Source organism: Varanus komodoensis, unplaced genomic scaffold (assembly GCF_004798865.1).
Source record: "Varanus komodoensis strain SLA01 unplaced genomic scaffold, ASM479886v1 scaffold44_3, whole genome shotgun sequence".
In the NCBI taxonomy this organism is placed as follows: domain Eukaryota; kingdom Metazoa; phylum Chordata; class Lepidosauria; order Squamata; family Varanidae; genus Varanus; species Varanus komodoensis.
In genome coordinates this window covers 1,887-22,851 of record NW_025336010.1, presented here as the reverse complement: position 1 = coordinate 22,851, position 20,965 = coordinate 1,887, and the positions used below count along the sequence as shown (strand labels likewise).

The following is a 20,965-nucleotide window of genomic DNA, read 5'->3' as shown; positions in this document are numbered from 1 at the left end:
TACTTTTTAGATTTACGCCTGATGAATAATTTTCCCCCGCTTACATATTTCCAGTTCAATGCATATTCATGCATTAGCAAATATTATCTCAGACCTAGAAGTTCCCCCTACTTTGACTGGATAATACACAGTTGACCAATGTACTATTTAATCCAAAGTTCTTCCAATCATTGAAACAAGGCAAGGGCAGTGATAAAACATTAACCCTGAGCAGTTTGGGACTGGGCCAAACAAATAGGATGAACAGTACATTCAAAGGCCTTCTGACCACAGAGACAGTCACAAGGTGACTTGAACAACCTTTTGATGGAAGATGTCTGCCTCACTTTGGGACCTGGTGAGTGCTAACTTCTGTTGTGCACGCTCCTCCTGGCTAATCCATCACCATTGGCTGTTGTGGTGTCAGGGACAATGCTGTCTACGGTGCATGTGCACACGCTTAGGACTTGGCTTAGTACTGGGATTCTTCAAGGGACAAGCAGGTTGGCCATAAGCATCAGATCCAAGGCTGCCTCGGGGATGTGAAGGAGTTCATGCTGCTGCATCCAATGCTCCAGCTTTGGCTCACATGTGTTCTTAGTGGATGTTATAATGGAATGGCCCACCCTGGGGACTATTTCCATAATGCTAATGAATATACCATGTCAGGCCAGTAACTGTTGGTCAATTGCTTGATGGTTTCTTAAGTCAGCTGTTTCTGTAAAGTTCTGCTCTTCTGATGAAGCCAAAAGACTATTTGCCCATTTCTAAATGGCTATGTATTCTCTCTACGATACAAATTTGTTGCATGATAACATGGACTTTCTACATGGGGCTGTTAATTTGTTGCATCAGTTTTGGAATTTGTAGCCAAAGTGAGATCTGTGCACTGTTTCCTTTCCTGCTTTTCCGTTACATACCCTAAGGGTGGCACTATAATATAGTGCTGTTAAGTGCCATCAAGTCGTCTCTGACTTATGTTGATTTTATAAATGGAAGCCCTTGAAAATGTCCTATCCATGAGAGGCCGGCTCAGCTCTTCTAAAGTAAGAGCTGTGGTTTCCTTTACAGAGTCAATCCATCTCATATTTACTTTTACTTTTCTTCTTCTGCCCTCTACTTTCCATAGCATGATTGTCTTCTCCAGGGAGTTTTCCATTCTCAGGATGTGTCCAAAGTGTGACAGCCTCAGTTTTGTTATTTTTGCTTCTAGGGAAAGCTCTTATTTGATTTGATCTAGGGTCAGTTCAGGGTATTTGAAAAAGTTCTCTTCCAGCACTATGTTTCAAATGCAAAAATATTCTTCCTGTCAGTTTTCTTCACTGTTCAACTTTCACACCCATACATAGTGATTGTATAGTGTGGATAATCTCAACCTTGGTCTCTCATGAAACATCCTTTATTATCTTTTCTGGTTCCTTCATTCCTGCTCTTCCAAGCCTCAGTGTTCTTTGACTTGGTAGGCATGTTATGAGTGGAGCCGGCTGGAGCCGGGGATCAGACTGGATGGCCCAGGAGGCCCCTTTTGACTCTCTCTGTTTCTATGTTTCTAATTTCTTGACTACAGTCTTCCTTTGAATTGATGACTGAGCCTAGAGATGTAAAATCTTTCACAATTTCAATTTCTTCATTGTTATTGATGAGTCTTCCTCCAACTTTTACTCCTTCCTCTGATTCTACTGCAGCTTTTCTTATGATACATTCCACGTAATGATAGGGAAATAAAATACACCCTTGTCTGACACCTTTGCCATGGTTAATCAGTGCAATGGTCCTATGGTCGCTGCACTCCTTTGTATCTTTTTTGTGGGGAGGGGGACTGGAATATTTATTGAACATTTCCAGTTTATGGGCCATTGCTTTGTTCTCTGTATTTGTTGGCATAGTTTTGTCAGGATTTGGACTGATTCAGTCTCTGCAGCTTGGAAAAGTTCTATTGGTGTTCTTTATAGTTTGAGTACTTTGTTACTTCCAAGTGTTTTCAGGGCAGCTTTCACTTTACTAATATTGCAAGCTCTCCCTCATAGGATTCCTCTTTGAAGGTGTCTAAGCCTTTCTTCTCTTCTGTATAGTTCTTCTGTATATTGTTTCCACCTTCTCCTTATTTCCTCTATGTTAAATAGTGTTTGTTAGCCTTGAATTTCCCTTTGATTTCTTGAACCTTCTGGAAGAATTGTCTAATTTTTCCTGTTTTCCTGTTCTATTTCTTTGCACTGACCATTGTAATAAGTGTCTTTTTGCTTTGGGGGGGTTTTTTTTGGTCTCTACATAGTAGTCACTGAAAAGTTGCATTCAGGTTTCCAACTCTATTTCTACCACCTTTTTCTTTTGCTTCTCTCCTGTCCTTCACAACTGTGTTTCTTCTTTCATCCATCTAAATGGGGGGGGGGGGGGCATTGCTACAGGAATTGCTTTTTAGCATTCCTCCACAATAATGTCTCTGGTTTTGGTCCATGGTTCTTCTGGTTCACGATCAATTAAGTTAAGTAACACAAATCTGTTACTCTGTTTCTGTTGATTATCTTTTTATTTATTTAAAGTTTTTTTGTATATCATCCCCTTATCCCCTTGCTAAATAGCCTCAGGACGGCTCACAGAAATAAATATAATATAATACAATTAAAACCCAGAAACACCCTGGCTGCACAATTAAAACCTATAAATATTAGACATTGTTAAAATATTGTTTGAATAAAAAGGTCTTAGCCTGGTGCTGAAAAACAAATAACGACGGGGCCAGGTGGACCTTTCTGGGGAGTGCATTCCACAGATAAGACACCACCGCAGAGAAAGCCCTCCTCCGGGTACTTTGCTTCCTGATGTCTCTCACGAAGGACTCCCGGAGGAGAGCCTCTGCTGCCAATCTCAAGGGGCGGGAGGGCAAATATGGATGCAGGTGTTCCTTTAGGTATCCAGGTCCCAAGCTGTTAAGGACTTTATAGGTGATTACCAGCACCTTGAATTTTGCCCAGACTTAGATGGGAAGCCAGTGAAGCTGGTAGAGGACTGGGGTTATATGAGAATAACGCCCAGTCCCCATCAGCAACCTGGCTGCTCTGTTTTGCACCATCTGAAGTATCTGGACTGTCTTCAAGGGCAGTCCCACGTAGAGCGTGCTACTAACTGGGAAGTAACCAATGCATGCGTCACTGTCACTAGACAGTCGTCCTCCAGGTAGGGACGCAGCTGATGGATTAGCCGAAGCTAATGGAAAGCACTCCTTGCCACCGCCATCACTTGAGCTTCCAAAGACAGCTCTGGGTCGAGGAGCACTCCCAAGCTGCGGACCCTGTCCTTTAGAGGGAGTGCAACCTCATTCAGGACAAGATCCAAATCACCTACCAAGGAGTTTGAACCACCCACCAGCAGGACCTCCATCTTGTCTGGATTGAGCTTCAGTTTATTGGCCTTCATCCAGCACAGTACCTCGGCCAGGCACCGGTTCAGTACAGCCACTGCCTCACCTGGATTGGTTGAAAAAGAGAGGTAGAGCTGGGTATCATCAGCGTACTGATGATTCCGCAGTCTACACCTCCTGATGACCTCTCCCAGCGGTTTCATGTAGATGTTGAATAGCAAGGGGGACAAAATGGACCCCTGCGGTACTCCATGGCATAGCTGCCATCTACCTACGCTCCTCCACCTATGCTCTAGACATCTCCCAACCCGCTTGATCGCCCGTAATTCAGGTGTGTACCAAGGGGATGAACGGGCTCTGCCCGGCGGGAGAGGATGCTTAGGAGCGATCGTGTCAATAGCTCTGGCCATTTCCCTATTCCACAGTTCAACCAGAGCATCAACAGGAGCGCAAACTTTATCAACCAGAAACCCCCAGAGCTTTCAGGAATCCATCCAGATCCATCTGGCTTCGAGGGCGGATGAACACAATAGGGTCCACACCCTTACAGAGGGAGAGGCTGCCATCGAGCTCAAACCTCACAAGGAAGTGGTCTGACCATGACAGGGGAATCAGACACAAATTCCTCACCCTCAGATCACCCTCTTCCTGCCCCATCAAGAAAACCAGGTCCAGTGTGTGTCCACGTTCATGGGTCGGGCCAATGACATGTTGAGACAGCCCCATGGCTGTCATGGAGGCCATGAAGTCCTGAGCTGCCCCGGACAGAACAGTCTCGGCATGGAGATTGAAGTTCTCCAGGACCAACATCCTGGGGGTCTTCAACACCAGGTCCAAGACGATCTCCATCAACTCAGGCAGGGAGTCTGATGGGAAGAAGGGTGCATGGTACAACAGCAGGATCCCCAATCTGTCTTGGTCGCCCAGCACCAGGTAGAGGCACTCTAGACCCAGTCTCGAGAGGACAGGAAGCCCCGCAAGAGAAATAGAAGCTTGATAATTAAAGCGACCCCCCTCCCCTCCCCTCCCCTCCCCTCCAGGTGTGGCTGATGCTGAACCAGATACCCGGGTGGACACAGTTGAGAGAGGGACATGTCCCCCTCATCTCCTGCCCAGGTCTCTGTGATGCAAGCCAGGTCAGCCCCCTCATCCACAATCAGTTTGTGGATGAGGGATGTTTTATTATGGACCGACCTGGCATTAAGTAGCAGCACCATCAGGCCCGAGGAGCAGTTGAGAAGCATACCCGGAACCTTCCGACTGGGGGAATAACCAGAAGGGGGAACAGGTGTCAACCATCTGTCCCTCCTTCTTCTATGCCGACCCATTAAACCCCCAATGCCATAACGACCATTGCCCATGACCACCCCAATGGCGGTGCCCACGCACTCCCCAGGCAACCCCATGGAAGCAGCCAGGTGTGAATCCATTAAAACAAACAGAATAAAATCACATAAAAACAATTAAAAACAATAAAACCCTGCAACCACCTGATCACAGAAGCCCACCCACAAAGTCCATGGCCAGTCCAGCCCCTGCACTGCCCCAAATGGCATCACTGCCCTTAGGCCGTCGCCCTTCGGCCGCCGGCCCGAGGCCACCAGCCCTGCTTGCTGCCAGTGAGTTAAAGGCCGCGGCCCCTCCCCCCGTGCCCCACCCCCTGCCCCCAGGCTGGCGCAGCTCTCACCCACGCCAGGGGGGGTCAGGAGCAGAGGGAGCTTGATTCAGATTTTTTAGCTTGATTCTGATTTTTTATTAAGAGTTCAGGGTCACTACCACAATCTGCTCCAGGTCTTGTTTTGGCAGCAAGAATGCAGCTTCTGCAACTTCTGCTGCCAGTTATTTAAGTCTGTTTGATTTCTGTATTGACCACCTGAAGTATTTGCATGGAAAAGATCATTGGCTTCACAAAATTCTGTGAGTCATTCTCCTGCTTTGTATCTTGTCCCTAGGCAAAATTCTTCCACAATGTTTGATTCTGCTTGTTTCATGCTTTAGTGTCCCAGGTTCCTAGGATTAGCAGCATGACTTGTTTTGGTGTGTGATCAATTTCCTCTCGAATACCCATAAAAGTTGTTCCTTGCTCTAAAAGAACTCACTGAAAGTGCTATCTAGACATAGGAATCAAACTAGAGTCATGAAATTGTCTCAAGTACCATAAAGAACCAAGAATAGGGAATGACTGGCACAGAATAAATGCTTCAGTATATTGCAGCCTAAATGAATCTGATGCTAGATATGGGCTCTGTTTCACCTTCCCATGTTTCATGGGATACTCACTTACTTGAGCCATTTAAAATGTGTTGCAAATCAGTGGCATTGACTGGGAACCACCTGCTAACACATGAGCCCTTGTTTATGCCTCCTGACTTGGCAAGGATTATTTAAGAACAAATTGGGTTTTAGATAAAAAAATAAAAGGCTTTATATCTCTCTGCAGGTTCAATACCAGAGACTTTTGCTAATGATGCTTGTTCTGGGAATTGGTGGATCACTCCAGCTTGGCTTTCAAGGATCTATGATCACCTATACATCTCTGGTAAACAGCAATGGAATTTTATTTTTATTAACTTTTTGTAGGTGTGGCTGTAAGAGACACTCAGACAAAATGTTCCTCCAAGACATCACCAACGTTGTTGCATTCTGAAAAGGAGCTGTGCTCAGGCTGTCCCTCAACTGCTTTGGCCAAGCATAGCATTGTTCAAGCCAGTTTAATTTCAGCTCACAGCACTACTGGGCACGTGACCGCTAGAATCTTACAGGCAAATGTTTGTATTGTCTGTCCTTTCTCCTGTTAGTCTGGCTGCTGCTTTGCCATTTGCACACCTCTTCAAGGTTGTACCTATAGCTCTCTGGAAAAAAATGCATCTAACTAACCACATGTCCTTTCCCCCCCAGCATGTTAAAACATTTATCAATGACACCTGGATGGACTGCTCTGGCCTTCCTGTTCACCCTGAAACCCTCACTTTGCTGTGGTCCTTGATTGTGTCTGCTTTTGGTTTCGGAGGATTCCTGGGCTCCATGGCCAGTGGACAGCTGACTGCAAAATATGGAAAGTATGTCTAAAAGAAAGCTCCTAATGGAAATTATTTCAGCAACTAGAGTGAGAATTTGGTGCCCACAGCATGTGGTTATTGCATCTCCCTGAACGAGCCAAGGCTGCCAACGAACCAGATATTTACATCTCTCATCAGTATGCCCAGGCTGTTCATTTTTCTCAACCAAAAACTTGGGGAGATTTCAGCAGAGTCACTGTGTTTGTCGGTGCCCTTGAGCCCATGGTACAGACTTACCGACTGGGGCTTGTACCAGCATGTTGGGATGGAGAACCTCTTTCAGAATTTCATTTCAGAGAAGCTGGGGTGAGCAGGGCTAATGGAAAAAAAGAGTTAGGCCAAAAAGCAAAATACCAGTGTATTGCAACTATCTGCTATTAGGAGTATTCACTAAGTTAACGAAACCTCAGGGGAGGCATTTCTAGCTTTTAGAATGGAAGAAAACTAAGCCATGATTTATGGTTGAAGAAAAGGGGGCGTGGCTTTCTGCAGGATCTGTACCCCTGCTGTGTGTGTACTGAATTGCACGTGAAAACCCACTTTTAAAAAGAAGCCCACTAGGTCAGGTGGCTATGCCCACCTTCTTCTCTTGACAGTACAGCATTTTCTACCATCCTAGGTAGTGGCAGCGGTGAGGCACAGGGTATTAACAAGAGCTTTGAGCTTGTGTGGAACGAGCTCTTGGTGGGAATCCGGTTCTGTATTTAGTTACATGCAGAGCTAAGCACTAAACAGTGGATTTGGTTAAGAGGGTGTGGCTTGCACCTGGATCTATTGGAATCCACAAAGAGAGGCTTTTCAACAAAAGTAAAAAAGCATACTTATAAGCAATACATGTGTGACTGCATGAAGAAGAAATGTTGGTATCTTTGTGCAGGATATCATGGTTCATTTTTAGCTGGTTAGTTTAGAAGGGGAGAGAAGGACCATGGGAAATTCTGGGACAAATAATAAAGAAGTCAGTGAGTAAGCACCTAATTACTAGAAGCCAGCATACGTTTTTCAAGAACCAATCTTGCCAGACTAATCTGATTTCGATTGGGTAAACTCCCTTGTGGACTGTGAGAATGCCATGGACATAATATTTATTTATTTATTTTATTTATTAAAACATTTTTATGCCTCCCCATTCACAGAAGCCTCGGGGCGGCTTACAACAAATAAGTTAAATAACATTTTAAAATATATACATTAAAATAAATTACGAATATACAATATAAAATAAGCCGCCCTGGCCAGAAAAATTCAATAAGATTAACATTTAAAATGACGTTTGAATAAAAAGGTCTTTGCCTGGCGCTGAAAAACAAATAACGACGGGGCCTGGCGGACCTCTCTGGGGAGCGCATTCCATAGATTGGGTGCCACCACTGAGAAAGCCCTCCTCCGAGTAGCCACCCTCCTAATTTCTTTCACGGAGGGCTCCCAGAGAAGGGCCTCTCCCGCAGATCTCAGGGGGCATCTGGGCATATATGGATGTAAGCGCTCCTTCAGGTAACCAGGACCCAAGCCGTTTAGGGCTTTATAGGTCATCACCAACACCTTGAATTGGGCCCGGACTTCAATGGGAAGCCAGTGAAGCTGACGGAGAACTGGAGTCATGTGAACATAACATCCAGTCCCCGTCAGCAACCTGGCAGCTCCATTTTGAACCAATTGAAGTATCCGGACTGTCTTCAAGGGTAGCCCCACGTAAAGCGCGTTACAGAAGTCTAGGCGGGAAGTCACCAGCGCGTGTGTCACCATCGCCAGGCAGTCGTACTCCAGGTAGGGGCGCAGCTGATAAATCAGCCGAAGCTGGAGGAAAGCGCTCCTCACCGCTGCTGTTACTTGAGCTTCCAATGAAAGCTCAGGGTCGAGGAGCACTCCCAAGCTGCGGACCTTGCCCCTAAGAGGGAGTGCAACCCCGTTCAGGACAAGGTTCAATTCACCCTCTCTGAAGCTGGCTCCGCCAACCAACAGGACCTCCATCTTGTCTGGATTGAGCTTCAGTTTATTGGCCCTCATCCAGCCCATTACCTCGGCCAGGCACTGGTTCAGTACAGCCACTGCCTCACCTGGATTGGTGGAAAACGAGAGGTAGAGCTGGGTATCATCAGCGTACTGATGGTTCCGCAGCCCACACCTCCTGATGACCTCTCCCAGCGGTTTCATGTAGATGTTGAATAGCAAGGGGGACAAAATGGACCCCTGCGGTACCCCATGGCATAGCTGCCATGGCGCAGAGCCATAGTCCCCCAGCACCACCTTCTGGAACCGGCCGTTGAGATAGGAGTGGAACCACTGCAAAGCAGTGCCTCCGACCCCCAATCCCGCAAGCCTATCCAGAAGGATACCATGGTCGATGGTATCGAAAGCTGCTGAGAGGTCCAGGAGAACCAACAGGGACGCACTCCCCCTGTCCTTCTCCCTGCACAGGTCATTGTACAGGGCGACCAAGGCAGATTCAGTACCGTACCCGGGTCTGAAGCCGGACTGCAATGGGTCCAGATAATCAGTTTCATCCAAGAGTGCTTGGAGTTGTCCCGCCACCACCCGCTCTAACACCTTGCCCAGAAACGGGATGTTGGCCACTGGTCTATAATTAGTGGCCAACTCTGGATCCAGTGACGCCTTCTTCAGGACCGGTTGGACTACCGCCTCCTTTAAAGGGGCAGGCACCCGACCCTCCCTCAGAGAAGCGTTAACCACTTCCAAGATCCAGGTTCCAATCCCGTGCTTGGAATCATTTATTAACCAAGACGGGCAAGGGTCCAATAGGCAAGTGGTGGGACGTACTCACCCAAGCACCTTGTCCACATCATCGGGCCGCAGTAACTGAAATTCATCCAATAAATTTGGACCAGATGGCAGTGTTGGTGTCTCCTTTGAAACCTCTGAATCAATAGTGGTATCCAGCTCGTGACGAATCTGAGCGATTTTCTCCCTAAAATGCCTGGCAAAGTCGTCACAGCGGGCCTTTGAGGGTGGGATCAAATCTTCTTTCGGACCTGGGCGAACCAGGCCTTGCACCACTCGAAAGAGCTCCTCCGGACGCATTGTGAGGAGGCAATGGAAGCGGAAAAAAATCTCTTTTTCGCTGCCCTCACCGCCACAGCATAGGCCCGATAGTGGGCTCTTAAGTGTGTTCGGTCAGATTCATCACGTGATTTCCTGCACCTACGCTCCAGCTGTCTCCCAACCTGCTTCATCGCCCTCAATTCAGGAGTATACCAAGGGGAAGAGCGGGCTCTGTCCGTTGGGAGAGGACACTTAGGAGCGATCGTGTCTACAGCCCTGGTCATCTCCCCATTCCACAGTTCGACCAGAGCCTCGACAGGAGCACCCGTCTTGCCAGCCGGAAATTCCCCCAGGGCCTTCAGGAATCCTTCCGGATCCATCCGGATCCGGGGGTGGACCCACACAATCGGGTCCACACCCTTGCAGAGGGAGAAGTCGCTCTCGAGCACAAACCTCACCAGGAAGTGATCTGACCATGACAGGGGAGTCAAGCATAAATTACTCACCCTTAGACCACCCTCTTCCTGCCCCATAGAGAAAACCAGGTCCAGAGTGTGTCCACCTTCATGGGTCGGGCCGGTGACATGTTGAGACAGCCCCATGGCCATCATGGAGGCCATGAAGTCCTGAGCCACCCCAGTCAGACTAGCCTCGGCATGGAGATTGAAGTCCCCCAGGACCAACATCCTGGGGGTCCTCAACACCAGGTCCGAGACGGTCTCCGTCAGCTCAGGCAGGGAGACTGTTGGGCAGAAGGGTGCACGGTACACCAACAGAATCCCCAATCTGTCTCAGTCGCCCAACACCAAGTAGAGACACTCCAGCCCTGGTCCCGAAGGGACAGGAAGTCCCGTGAGATGGATGGAGGCTCGGTAAACCAAAGTGACCCCCCCTCCCCTCCGGCCGTGAGCAGTGCTGGACCAGATACCCGGGCAGACACAATTGGGAGAGGGCAACATCCCCCCCCTCTCCCGCCCAGGTCTCCATTATGCAAGCCAGGTCGGCCCCCTCATCCAGAATCAGGTCATGGATGAGGGCAGATTTGTTATTGACTGACCTGGCATTAAGCAACAGCACTGTCAGGCCCAAGGGGTGACTGACAAGACTCCCTGGCACCCTTTGGCTGGGAGCAAAACCAGAAGTAGGGACAGGTGTCAGCCATCTGTCCCTCCTTCTTCTATGCGGACATATTAAGCTCCCACCGCTGTTACATCCATTGCCCAAGACCACCCCAATGGCGGCACCGGTGCGCTCCCCAGGAAACTTAAGCGGCAACATGGCCAGGGACGACTCCATAAAACAGTTAAAATACTATAAAATTATAAAAACAGTTAAAAAAAAACCCAGCCCAGCAGGAGGGCCTAACACCGCCAAGCGAAAGCCCCCTGGCCAGCCCAGCCCCCCGCTCGGCCACCCAAACGGCCACCCAAACGGCAGCGACCGCCCTTTGGCCACCAGCCCGAGGCCGCCCCGCCTCGTCCGGCGCACGCCTGCCACGCATGCAGGGGCGTGGCAGAGCAGCCAGGTGGGCGGTGGATGGCGGTGCGGCACAGTCTCTCGCGGCGAAGGCAGCAGCTCCCCTCCGTCGTAGGCTGCCGGGCGCAGTTGTTGTTCTGATGTGGACAAGGTGATACTGATGTGGACAAGGTGTTTTACTCTGCTTGTCCTACCAACTGTCCACTTGACCCTTGCCCATCATAAGATGGATGAAGAGATGTAAGCTGCCTTGAGCCCTTTGTAGGAAAAAGGCAGGATATAAATTGAAAAATAAATAAATAAATAAATAAAATCACTGGAAAATCAAAGGAGAGGGTTCACCCTTGGGTCCAGGAGGTTGTTCATCCCTAGAGAGAAGAGGTAGTCTCAGCCTCCTTAAAAGAGGTTGTGATAAGACTGCTCTTAAAGAAGTCAGATCCAGGAATGGTTGCCACCTGCTGACTGGTAGTGAGCCTTCCATTCTGGGAAAGATGTTGGAGCAGGTGGTGGCCAGCCACTCTTGGAGGAAGTGGATTATTCGGACCCATTTCAATTTTCAGGTGGGGGTTTGGGATAGAGACAGCCTTGATCTCCCTGACTGATGAACTTTTCTGGGAGAGGGACAAGGGGAGTGTGTCTCTTAGCATAGAAACATAGAAACATGGAAACAGAGCAAGTCAAAAGGGGCCTCCCGGGCCATCTAGTCTGAACTCTGGCACCAGCCAGCTCTGCTTATGACATGCCTACCATGTGCATGTCCAGCCTGTCTTTGAACACCCTCCCCGATGGGGCCTCAACCACCTCTCGTGGAAGCCCATTCCACACCCTCGGGGTCCGAACTGTGAGGAAGTGCTTCCTGGCATCTAAATGGAACCTTAGTTCCCTGAGCTTTGCACCGTTGGAGCACATCCTGCCTTCCTCTGCAGGGGAGAACAGGTCTCTACCCATCTCCGTGTGACATCCCCTCACATACCTGCATGTCGCCAACAGATCCCCTCTGAGTCTCCTTTTCTCCAGGCTGAAGAGACCCAGTTCCCTCAGTCTCACCTCATAAGGCATCCCCTGCAAGCCGGCCACCAACCTTGTGGCCCTGCGCTGCACTGACTCTAAACTGGCTATATCCTTTCTGTAATGAGGGGCCCAAAACTAAGCACAATACTCCAGTTGCAGGCATACCAGAGTTGTATAGAGTGGTAGTAATACCTCTCTTGATCTAGAAGCCACACTTCTGGCTATGCAATCAAGGGTGGTGTTCGCCCTCTTGGCCACTGCATCGCACTGCTGGCTCATGTTCAGCCTGCAGTCAACCAGCACCCCGAGGTCCCTTTCACAAGCGCTGCTCTCCAGCCACTTGTCCCCTAACCTGTACTTATGACACCTATTCCTATGCCCCAAGTGCAAGATCTTGCGCTTATCCACATTGAACGCCATCTTGTTGTCTCCTGCCCACTTCCATAGTCTGTCCAGATCCTTTTGGATCTGGATCACCTGCTCCTCAGTTGTGGCCACTGCTCCAGTTTTAGTATCGTTTGTGAATTTGACCAGCAGACTGTTCACCCCTTCTTCCATGTTATTTATGAAAAGATTAAACAGGATCAGCCTTAGGACAGAGCCCTGGGGGACCCCGCTTGTCTCTGGCCACCATCCCGACAATTCCCCACTAATGGGGATTCCCCTCTGCTTTCGGTCAGTCAACCAGGCCCTAATCCACCGGACAGTGCTTTGGTGTATCCCAAAACTCCTCAGTTTCTCCACCAGGATATCATGGGGCACTTTGTCAAAGGCCCTGCTGAAATCCAGGTAAACCACATCCACTGCATCCCCCCTATCTAGCCATCTCGAAACCTTGCCACAGAATTCCACAAGGTTTGTCTGGCAGGACCTGTTTTTGCAGAAGCCGTGTTGTGTGGCTGTCAACCTCCCTTCCCTATTAGCATCACTAGATCTCTCTCTATTATGAGCCTTTCCATTGTTTTTCCTACAATGGACGTAAGGCTTACTGGTCTGTAATTTCCATGTCCCTTCTACTACCCTTTTCGAAAATTGGGACCACTGACGCCACTCTCAAGTCCTCTGGAACCTCATCCGTTCTCCACGAGGCCTCAAAAATGAAGCCCAGCAGGCGTGAGAGGACCTCTGCCAACTCTCTAAGTGCTCTCGGGTGTAACCCGTCAGGGCCTGGTGCCTTTGAAATGTCCAATGCCCTGAGGAGCCCCTCGACATTAAGGGGGGTGACTCTAATCTGTGCCCCCAAGTCCCCACCCTCCTCTAATCTCCTATGTGGATCTCCCCCATCCTGCTCTGGGGAGAACACAGAGGCAAAATAGTCATTTAGCATCTGTGCCTGTTCCCTCATATCAGTCACTGGATTTCCTTCCTCCTTATTTAGTGGTCCCACCACTTGTCTCCCCTTCCTCTTCCTATTTACATGCTGAAAGGAGCCCTTTTTGTTGCTCTTGATATTCTTGGCAAGTCTCAGGTCGTAATCAGCCTTAGCATTGTGAAGAATCCTTCTGCTACGGGCCTCCTCCTCCTGGTATACCCTTTTGTCTATTTCCCCCAATACCCATTTCCTACGGAGGTTCCTCTTTCTCTAATCCCTCTAACCACCTCCTTTCGCATCCATGGCGGCACTCTCCTCTGCCTCCCCACCTTACTGAGTAGAGGTATCGTCAAGGCTTGCGCCTCCAAAACCTCCCTTTTGAGTGCCATCCACCCCTCCTCAACTCGCTTACCTTCCAGTCACCTATCCCAGGAGACTTTCCCCAGTCTGGCCTTCAGTTGGCCAAAGTTGGCTCTAGTGAAGTCCCAGCTTCTAGTGCTCGACCTGCTGCACGTCCCCAGTCCCCTGATCTCAAAGCAAAGGATGGAGTGATCACTCGCATCCAGAGCTCCCCTATTCTGTACTTCATCCATCAGCTCCTCTCTACTGGTCAAGACCAAGTCAAGGATGTTTCCCCCCTCATCGCCTCTCAGGCCCTCTGTGTGAAAACCCTCCTTCTATAGCTTCTAGAAAGCAACGTGACCTGGCTGTCACCGCCGAGTGAATCTCCCATATTTTGACACCATTGATCATGGTGTCCTTCTGGACAGGTTGACTGGGTTAGGAGTTGGAGGCACTGCCTTGGATTGTTTCCAATCCTTCCTGGCTGACCGTGTTCAGAATTGGTGCTGGGAGATAGTTTCTTTGTCCCACAGTTTTGCAGGGCTTTATAGTATCTCTCATGCTTTTCAACATCTCTATGAAACCGCTGGGAAAGGTCATCTGGAGGTTTGGGCTGAGGTGTCACCAATATACTGACAACACTCAGCTCTACCTATTGTTTACATCAAATCCAGGTAAGGCAGTCTCCATGTTGGACCAGTCAGTATCTGAGTTCGATAATGGACTGTGTCAGGATCTGAGACAGTTTTGAGGGCACCATCTGCTGGCCAAGGAGCAGCATAGCAGCCCTAGTAGTTGCAGGATTTCTCCCCCAATCTACTGCAGCTGCCAGGGCTCTCATGAGCACCACCCAGGAGCCCTGGGGGAACAGCTATTTAACAACCAGCTCTTCCCCTCAGAAGCTACCTTGGCAATGATTTGTTGCAGTGCTCCTTGTTTGTTGTGACCTGGAATATTGAACCTTGCTCCTGTTCTTGGACTCCACCTGGTTTCCTGGCCCTTGCTTGGGCTCTCAGGTAGCTGCTCCTGTCTGTACTGTCTCCTTGGCTTCTTGACTCCTGGATAGTTTGACCATGCTTTTGCCTCTTGGACTGGTCTTACCTTGTTTCCCTACTCCAGGCACTGACCCTGGATTGTGATTTGGATCGGACCTCGGACTCTAGCCTGGTTCTCTGGGTCCTGGTGCCCAAGTCAGTCAGTCAGTCAGCCGCCCATGTCCTAGGTACTGACTGACTGACTTTTATATCAATTACACTGGTTGTAAGTTGGTCCAATGTAAAGTGCTTGTTTTAACATATAAAGCTTGGTTACTTGAAGGGCCACCTTTTCCTATATATTGAATACACACACACACACACACACACACACACCCATTGAGAACTGGGCATGAGGACCTAATGGAAGTGAGAGAGATGGCAATTAGAAGAAGGCCCTTTTCAGTGCACCCTACTTTTGGAATGGGCTTCCCAGAGATGTCTACCCTGCACCTTCATTACTTTTATTTTGACACCAGGTAAAAACTATCGGTTTCCATAGATATTTTAATACCTGATTTTAGCAACTTGCCTGCAAGATTTTGTTCTATTACAAGCAATTGGGTTACCCTACTCCCAGAAATTGTGTTCAAGTCTAATTAAATTGGTATTGTTTCTTGTTGCTTGCTGCTTAGACAGTCCTGCTGGGTTCTTCAGTGGCCTATAAATTTAGTAACATAGTAAGTCAGAAGGGATCTCCTGGGCCATTTAGTCTGACCAAAGTCTGGCACAAGCCAGCTTTGCTCATATAATGCCCAGCATGTGGGTATCCAATCTGTCCTTCAACACCCTCCCCGATGGGGCCTCCACCACCTCCCTTGGAAGCCTGTTCCATATCTTAGGGTTCCTAACCATCAGGAAATGCTTCCTGACATCCAACCTAAAACCCAGTTCCTTTAGCTTTGCCTCACTGGATTTTGCTCTTCCCTCCACCACAGAGGAAAGCAGGTCACCACCCTCTACCATGTGACACCCCTTCACTTACCTAGATGTTGCTATAAGAGCCCTTCAGAGTCTCCTCCACTCCAGGCTGAAAAGTCCCAGTTCCTTAAATCTCACCTCATATGGCACCTCCCCTTATCTGGCTACCATCCTTGTGACCCTGTACTGAACTGATTCCAGCCTAGCTATCTCTCCCTTGTAATGTGGAGCCCAGAACTGGACGCCATACTCCAGTTGTGAGGGCACCAGCGTCATATAGAGTGGCACCAGCACCTCTCTTGATCGGGAAGCCACATCTCTGGCTACACATCCAAGGGTGGTGTTTGTCCTCATAAATGCCACTTCACAGTGCTGGCAGCTCAGCCTGCTGTTGACAAGCATCCTGGCAGCCCTCTCACAGGTGCCACTGTCCAGCCACTTGTCCCCCATCCTGTACCAGTGGCACTTACTCCTGATGCCCAAGTGCAAGATCTTGCTCTTATCCATATTGGACAACATCCTGTTGTCCCCCAAAAACCTCCATAGTCTGACAAGGTCCTTTTGGATCTGGGGTGCCTGCCTCTCTGTTGTGGCCGTCACCCCCACTTTGGTATCATCTGTGAATTTGGTCAGCAAACTGGTTGCCCCTCCTGCTAGTCATTGATGAAAACGCTGAACAGAATTGGTTCCAGAACTGAACCCTGAAGGACCCCGCTTGTCACTGGCTGCCATCCTGATGATTCCCCACTGAGAGTCACCCTCTGCTTGTGGTCCATCAACCATGCCTTAATCCATTGGACAGTGCATCAATCTATCCCAAAGCAAATCCATTTCTCAATCACCTGTCTCCCCTTCCTCTTTCTATTTACATAGAAAGCTCTTTTTGTTGCTCTTGGCATATTTTGCAGGCCTCAACCCCTTCTGTCCTCTTGCACCAGTGTCCATTTCCTGTGGATGCCCCTCTTCCTTCTAATCCCTCTTATCACTCCTCTTCACATCTATGCTGGCGCCCTCCTATACCTCCCCACTTTTCTACTCAGCAGTATCCTTAAGGATTGTACCTCCAAGACCTCCCTTTTTATTTATTTATTTACTTATTTAAAACATTTCTATGCCGCCCCCATCGCAACAAAGCCTTGGGGCGGCTCACAAAATGGCTTTTTAGAGCCATCCACCCCTCCTGAACTCTCTTACCTTCCAGTACCCTCTGCCAGGAGACTTCCTCCAGTCTGGCCTTCAGTTAACTGAACTTGGCCCTCGAGAAGTCCCAACTCCTAGCACTTGACCTGCCACTCATCCCTGTTCCCCTGATCTCAAAGGACAGGATGGAGTGGCCACTTGCATCCAGAGCTCCCCTAACCTGCGCATCATCCACCAAATGCTCCCTGTTGGTCAGGACCAAGTCTAGGACGTTCCCCCCATGTTGCCTCTAAGACCCACTGGATGAAAATCCCACCCTCCATAGCTTCCAGGAAGCAATGGGACCTGGCCGCCACCACCAAGTGTGTCTCCCAACAAATATCAGGGAAGTTGAAGTCTCCCGTTATGACCATGTCCCTCCCCTGGGATACCCTTCCAATCTGGTCTATCAGAACATCCTCCAGGTTCTCAGGTTGACCCAGTGGGCAATAACATACCCCTACTATCAGATCCTTGGCCACCTCTAGACCCGATAATCTTACCTACACTGCCTCTACCTGATCCCCTTCTACAGATATGTGCAGATATGCTTTTCAGCTTCTCATAGATTCTTTAGGCTCAGATTAATCATATCTTTAATTCTTTTTAAATTTGTTTTGTATGAGTATATTGCCTTAATCTGCTCAAAATTGTATTGTTTGGCTTTAGTTAAATGTACTCAAGAGTGAGTACATTTAGTTAAATCACTCAAGATCAGAGTCTGCCAAAGAACTGCAGAGAATGGCCTTAGGTGTTCCAATATTTTTATCTCCTCCCTTCCCTTGCTCTGCATTCTTGGGGGTGGGGGCCTTTCCTCAAGAAATCCAGCTAGACCATGGGTCCCCAAACTACAGCCCATGGGCTGGATCCGGCTTGCCATGCCCATTTATCCAGCCCGCCTTTTAATTATGCAAGCCCGGGGGTGGCCAGGTGGGGGGGGGGTGGCCCGGGCCCCCTACCTCTCCTCGCTGTGCCTGCCAAGGGCAGGAGAAGAGTGATCCAAGCAGTCACATGATCCAGTCCCCTTTCCAGCGAAGGAGGGAGGAGAGAAGGGGCAGGAAAGGCCCAGATCCAGGAGAGAGGCTAGTTTCATTCTGTCTGTGACATCAACCCTTTTCCTTCCGCTGTGGTCATTAACACAACATGTCGTATTACTGCAGGCACTGTTGCATCTACCTAACACCTTTCATCCCATCTGCATGTGCTCAGCCTTCGTTCATCTGAGATTTGCACAAGGTACGGCTTCCAAGTTGCCGTTGCCTGTGCTCTTCCGTAGCTGGAAATCACTGTGCTGGAAGGCAAGGCCTCGGGGTCCTTTGTGGCATGTCTGGATGGAGGACAGGGAAGGCATTCAGTGGGGCAGCCCCTTTCCAGCTATGCACCTCGATAGATTCCTCTGGGATCCTGGAGAATACCGACAGGGTGTGGGCTGGATGGAAATCCATTCTCCCCCCTCCCCCACTCTTCTTGCTCATGGCCGCTTCCATTGCTTTTTTCAACAGAAAGAGATGCCTCCTGGGAAACAATGTGCTCATGCTGGGTGGTGCCTTCTTTGTTGGTTTCAGCAAGATGGCCAAGTCTTTTGAGCTGATTCTGGTAGGACGCTTCCTGTATGGCATCAGTGCAGGTATGGGCTTGCTTCTTACAAGTGCTTTTTACTCCTTGTCAGTGCCCAGTTCACATTCCTCCCAGCAGCTGAGGGACCCAGGAAAAGGAGACAGAACCCCTTGCCCCAAGTCTTGGGCTGCTCCATGCCCACCTGATCTCTAGTCCTATTCCCAGTTTATCACCCTTCCCATTTATTTATTCATGTTTATAATTTATAAGCTGCCGAATAGATCCAATGAGCCCTCTAGGTGACATACAGCAATACAATTACAACCAAGCAAAATTATCATTAAAAATAACTGATTAATAATATTAATACTGACATAGGCCAGATCAATTTCAAGAAATATGTCCAGGTGAGATGGACAACCAAATACTAAAATACAATAAAATGTAAGCATCTACCGGCCCATAGTTGGTAATCAGCCGTGGGACTTATCAGGAGTGGTTTTATCACTGCTTCCTTTAGGGAAGCTGGAACCACGACCTCTTTTAAAGAGGTATTGACAGCCTCCTGGACCCAGGTACAAACCACCTCCCTTGATTTTCCAATTAACCATGAAGGGCAAGGGTCAAGCAGCAGATGGTCAGGTGAACCAACCCAGGCACCTTGTCCACATCACTGGGTTGCAGCAATTGAAACTCATCTATAAACAGACTAAGAATTTGTGCACTGGACACAACCAAAGATTGAACTGACTCAGCTGTGAAGCTCATGGGGAATCTGAGTGATTTTTTCATTGAATAGATAATTTGTCACAATGAGCCATTGAGGGCTCTGGGGTCTTTTTTGGAGAACCAGACTGAACCATTCTTGTGGCCCTAGGCCAGTGATGGTGAACCTTTTAGAGACTGAGTGCCCAAATTGTAACCCAAAACCCACTTATTTATTGCAAAGGGCCAACACTACAATAAAACCTGAAAACTGAGGTTTTATATTAGAAAAAACTACTCACAGCCAGTCCAAGCAAATATATATATATATATATATATATATATATATATATATCCTTGGCAATGCACTGACTGGCCATGCGAAAGCTCGAACGAGTTGCGGCTAATGAGTTGCAGCCCATGACATCGTCACCTGGCACTGCTACTCCTTTCCGAGCATGGGACCAATGTGTGCTGTTAGCCAATGGTCGGCTGCTGGGGTGATACTGGGGCGGCTTGGCTCGCATGCCAACAGAGCGGGCTCTGCATGCCCACTGCATGGCACATGTGCCATAGGTTCGCAACCACTACGCTACACTGCAGCGATTCCAACCTGGCTATATCCTTCCTGCAATGTGGAACCCAGAACGGTGCACAGTTCTCCAGATGCAGGCTCACCAGAGTTGTTTAGGGTGCTAGTAATAGAAATCTAGAAACCATGCTCATGCTTATGCACCCAAGGGTGGTGTTTGCCCTCTTGACCACCATGTCACACGGTGAGTCAGCAGACTCCTGTTTAGCTTGCAGTTAATCAGTATTCCCAAGAGCCCTTTCACAGGTGCTGTTCTTCAGCCACTTGTCCCCTAACCTGTAATTCTGATGCCCATTTCTGATGCCCAGGTGCAGGAACTTGCACTTATCCACATTGAACATCATCCTGTGGTCCCCCACCCACTTCCATAGCCTGTCCAGATCCTTCTGGGTCCAGAGTACCTGCTCCCCAGTTGTGGCTATCACTCCCATTTTAGTATCATCTGTCAATTTTATCAACATACTGGTCACATAGAAATGTTACCGGACTGTGCCAGTCAACAGCTGGGGCAAACTCTGGGTGGACCCCAGACCTGAAGCCAAACGGAGCCTGAGACGAGACTTAGAGCCAAAACCAGGTTTATTCTGGTGCACTATAGAATAAAGGGAGACAAAGGGGGACATTCAGCCCAAAGCAGTGTCTCAAAAGTTGCGCCCCAGTACATGCGTTTTATACCCTAGGTAACCAATTAGGTCATCTAATACATATCTAATGCATCGATACATCAATGCATGCACCCCCTCCCGTGCTGGAGAAAGAGTCCTTTCTTCTGTCAAGGACCAGACATTTCCCATGTCTATTTCTTATCTGCTCGAGATTCACACAGGCTTGCCATGTTCTTACTCCCTACACATTTGCAACTTTCATGGCGGCTGGAACCAGTTTCCACTGTGCCTTTGATTACTGTATTCGAGGTCAGGCTAGTGTGTTAGCTGTGGGTTACACAAAGTTCATTTTGTTCTTATCTGCCCTCCCTTCTGGAACAGTATAACTGTGGTGTTTTTACTATGTGGGCTTCCTCTGGGTACTTTTGGGGCCTTTCTCTGGCCAATTACTTTTGGGGTGTTTTGGGGTGCTGCAATTGGCAACAGTTTTCCCCCTTCAAAGGAATCTTCTTATCAAAAGACAGATTCCTCTTGATTAGGGAGATAGGTTACTAGGCCTTCACAGCTTTGCCTGGAAAGTGCAGACTGCTGGTGCAGGTGAGGGCCGCTTGAGCAGAGAATAGAAGCATAGAAACAGAATGAGTCTGATCCCTGGCCCAGCCAGCCCCGCTCATGACATGCCTACCATGTGCAAGTCTGAGAAATATTAGAATGAATAATTGTTGACAAACACTGTCAGCAACAGCAAGCAAAATAAGGAGGACAAGCATAAAAAAGAATATATAAAGTTTCAAGTTTTTGTAGCCAGCCTCAGTTGGAGAACCAAAACAACAAT

The 20,965-nt window shown here is 48.6% G+C and overlaps 1 protein-coding gene across 1 annotated transcript; it reads left to right on the top strand.

Annotated features, from left to right (window-relative positions):
• Positions 1–280: 280 nt before the first annotated feature.
• LOC123030427 (solute carrier family 2, facilitated glucose transporter member 11-like) lies at positions 281–18,298 on the top strand (the record flags this gene model as incomplete). The annotated part of the gene is made up of 4 exons (XM_044444338.1): positions 281–337; positions 5,778–5,876; positions 6,236–6,396; positions 18,174–18,298. Coding segments are annotated over exons 1-4 (409 nt in total), but the record flags the coding sequence as incomplete, so codon positions are not given.
• Positions 18,299–20,965: the final 2,667 nt, after the last annotated feature.